General features: G+C 42.4%; 1 protein-coding gene across 1 annotated transcript in view; it reads right to left on the reverse strand.

Moving 5' to 3' along the window:
* The window catches only part of LOC102213593 (chloride channel protein-like), a 51,842-nt gene that overhangs the window by 11,609 nt on the left and 36,346 nt on the right, over nt 1-3,887 (reverse strand). The window contains exon 19 of the mRNA XM_013913857.1: nt 3,289-3,371. Coding sequence (XP_013769311.1) covers nt 3,289-3,371 — 83 coding nt within the window. The remainder of the gene's footprint in view (nt 1-3,288; nt 3,372-3,887) is intronic.

The raw sequence follows: 3,887 nt of genomic DNA on the forward strand, positions 1-3,887 counted from the left end.
ATCCTTAATCCCACTGACACATCTTGTGTAGAGGAAACGGGGTCTGGGGGATAGGGGAACAACTCGCCTATCACTGGGGACGAGGTCACCGAAGCAGTCAAACAGCTCCTTGGTGGCAGGGTCCCTGGGGTAGATAAGAGTTTCCCTGCGTTCCTGAAGGCTTTGGGTGTTGTAGAGCTATCTTGGTTGACACGCCTACGCAAAATTGCATGGAGGTCACCCTGGAGTGGTTTGCAGCTAAGTGTGAAGCGATAGGAAAGACAAATCTGAGGCCATGGTCCTTAGCTGGAAGAGGGTGGAGTGCCCCCTCCAGGTCAGGAACGAGTTACTACTTCGGGGTCTTGTTCACGAGTGTGGGGAGAGTGGAGTGTGAGATTGACTAGAGCATAAAAGTGGAGCTCTCGATTTAGCATTCAGTCTACCGTCCTGCCCTCACCATCGTCACGAGCTCTGGGAAGTCATTTGGTGTCTGTTTTTAATTCTCACTTCACTACAACTGTATGACAGATGAATTTTGTTTAAATGTCACTGACTTACTAGCAGCAGGACTGCTTTGACTGAAGGGCTGGAGCTGCATCAGCTGCTGGGTTTGACCTGCACTAAACAACAACTCCCCACCTTGTTTGTGGAGTTGGTGCTTTATCACCAATTTTGAAGACAAGTTTTTTTTAACCCTAACAGCCAGAACGAAAAGATGGACTAAGATGGAGTAAGTTGAACTACGATTTTGCCCACTTTTCGCTAAGCTAACCTCATATTTTGTCTGTCTACATCAAAGCAAAGTTGCACCAAAAACCTCCAGCTGTGGTTTGTCAGCGATATCAGGAGAATCACAGCTTTGGTTGTCTTAAGGTGCATAGACACAAAACACCAAGTGATGTTTTTGTGCTATGTAATTAAATATAAAATCTATGCAATTCTTTGCATTACAATAAATAAGCACGTCTCCCAATCAGAAATGGGAGGCCTGCTCACTGATACAAATTCAGGCCGGCTGGAGCTAAACTTCTCTTCTACATACAGGAGACAGCACGGAGAAAAGTGAGGAAAATCATACACAAGTGCCTTCCGAGCTTAATGGTGTTCACTGGTTACCTAGCAACCCTCTCCAACCATGAAACAAAGATGGCAACAGCCCTGAAGCTAAAGCTGAGGCTTCAGAATGCTAATCGCCGCACTGTGGCTACATCCATCTTTTAGATACAGTCTATAGTTTATCACTGAAAGTATAACTATTGTTTTATTCAAGGATTAGCAGCATGCTAATATTATTACACCTGCCAAATGTTGTCCTAAAGGTCATTGTTTGGTTACCTGCACTCGGCAGTTGGTAAAATAAACAATACCTGGGTCACAGAGAGAATCCAGCCTCAGCTTGGCTTGATTGCTGGTAGCAACATCCCACTGTGTGCCTATTTGATATTCATGGTTGTAGAAGTGTGACTGATGTAAAAACAATCCCCACTGAGGAACAGGATTGAATCCAAAAACATAATAGAGAGTCAGACTGGTAATTCACCAGCCACAGCAGTGGGCACAACACAAATCAAATTCTAATCTTGCCAGTTCACAAGCATATGCTTATTTCCAGTGTGGTTTTCATTCTTGCATGTACTGCCTTCCTTGCGAGCCAAGATCACCACCAAGCTGAATATAATGACTCTGCCACCAGCATCTGCATTTCCATGAGAGCGAGCGAGAGTAGGTGGAGAGAAAGATGCTCGACTTCAGTGAGTTTTCCTGTGGATGAGACGTGAATTCATGTGCTTCTGTCAATCAGATAAGCATGCATCTGCCTGAATAGAAAGCAGACTCCATCTTCCATTCGCCTGGAATAAAGACACCCTAACTGCTTCCATAGGAATTAAGAGGGTAAGTAACAGTGAGGTGCTGCTAATCTGATGAACTAGATTTACTAAACATCAGCACTGTTGGGTGTAATGTGCTCAAAAGTAACATGTTACTGTAATCAGTAATGCAGTTACATAATGCATTATTGTACTAAACAATGATCACATCAACTTCAGTAGGTAACAAAGGCAGTGATGAGCAGCCATGCTTGCAGCATTGTAGCCTCCATTGTTTTTACTGTGCATGTTTGTACAGTAGAATCACTGCGGCAGTAGCTTTAAGTCTCTTTGGATGGTTTTCAACTTTGCATTTGAAAAAGCTATTTTAAAAAAGGGATTTTTGTCAGTGTGTGGAACTGTAGCCTCAGGTTTATATCGTTAACTGGTAACTTTGTGAAAATGCGATTCATGTCATGTTACAGAATGTAGTGGGTCACTTTTTCTGGTGTCTAATTAAGTAACGTACTGCATTACTTTAAAAAAAATTAATGAGTAATATATAATATATTACTATTGTTGAGTTGTGACTCCAACACAAATCATCATCTAATATAAATAAGTTTTGACTGTTTGCACGTCAAGGGGCATTCAGGTGTGCTTTAACACAGGAACCGACATCTGAGCAAACACCCCAGACTCTACAGGCCTCAGTTAGCATGTTGAATGTTACAGTGCATGACAGCACAAAAGCCTGAACAAGCATGGCCTGTTTGGAAAGGTTGCCAGGAAATTGGGTCATGCAACAGGACAATGAGCCGACACTGACCGGCAAATCTACAAAAAAGGAAAGAATTGAGGTGCTGCAACAGCCCAGTCAAAGTCCAGACCACAACCTAACTGACATGCAGTGGAGAGAGCTGTGCATGGCCTCATTGAACTGGCACCATGTTCTAAAGAATAATGGGCAAAAACTCCTCCACAACAATGTGAGAGGCTGATAAAGTCATGCAGAAAAGGTTATTACTGGTAAAGCTGGTTTTACAAACTGCTGAAGTGTGCAATAAGAAGTGCAGACACACCTGAACGTGTCTGCCTGCTCTCAGAGGTTCACATGACTGTTCTTGCCTTTGCAGTAAAAAGAAAAATAGCCACTCACATTTCTCTTAAGTGGTTTCCATGTGACAACAGAGATGATACTGCATTGAATTAAGGTGTCATGCCTTGTCTAATAGCCCTGCGTGAAAGAGGGGTTTAATTACTGCATATTTAAACAGAATTTAATCTTTTCTCCTTTGTTTGATTGTATCTATCATGTCTTTTAAGCAGAAAGGACAAAACATGAGACCGAGAGCAATGCACGAATTAATTATTGTAAAAAAAAGAAAACCATCCCACCCTACAAAGACGTGACATACAGAGTGGAGATGTGAAGCATATTTAATGCAGCTGATGCATGAGAGCACACGCACTAGACATGCAATGAGACGTGCAGACACACCTGAGACTGGCCCTCTGTCTGCCTGCTCTTAGAGGTGAAGATATTCCTGAGTGTTTTCCTCACAGACTGCAGAGAACCTTTTTCTGAGGGAGGAGTGGAGAAGGAGACTCAGTGGGTAAAAGGTCAATAAATTATACAAATGCAGCTTTGGAGAAAATAACTCAAGAGTAAATGGAGACTTTTAGAGACTGCAGGGGGAAAAAAACCTCGTTGTTGCCTGGAAACCATTTCACTGGGACATTGTCTGTCTCTTGTTATGTTTGATGGGCTACTGAGCAGTTTGCTGTGCCACAATAGGCACAGACACCATCTGGATACTTGGAGTGAACAAGCTGCCAAACCTTCGCTCACTGCTGTTTGGGTTACAAAGTTATTAATTCCAAACATTTGACATCTGTTGAGGGCAGCAATGAACATGTTGAAGTCAATTTGGTAACCTAACAAAAAGAGTAGACAGGTTTAACTTTAACCTTTAAAAAGCTAGAAGAACATATTTATTGCTGCAGGGTATGATTGAGTTTAGTGGGGAGTCTTCTGGTTTGTCACCATCGGGAGTCTCACCAACATGTGATGGAGAAAATAAATATGTTACAGGTAAA

This window comes from Pundamilia nyererei, unplaced genomic scaffold (genome assembly GCF_000239375.1).
Source record: "Pundamilia nyererei isolate P.nyererei 1_Seehausen unplaced genomic scaffold, PunNye1.0 scaffold00155, whole genome shotgun sequence".
Taxonomy (NCBI): domain Eukaryota; kingdom Metazoa; phylum Chordata; class Actinopteri; order Cichliformes; family Cichlidae; genus Pundamilia; species Pundamilia nyererei.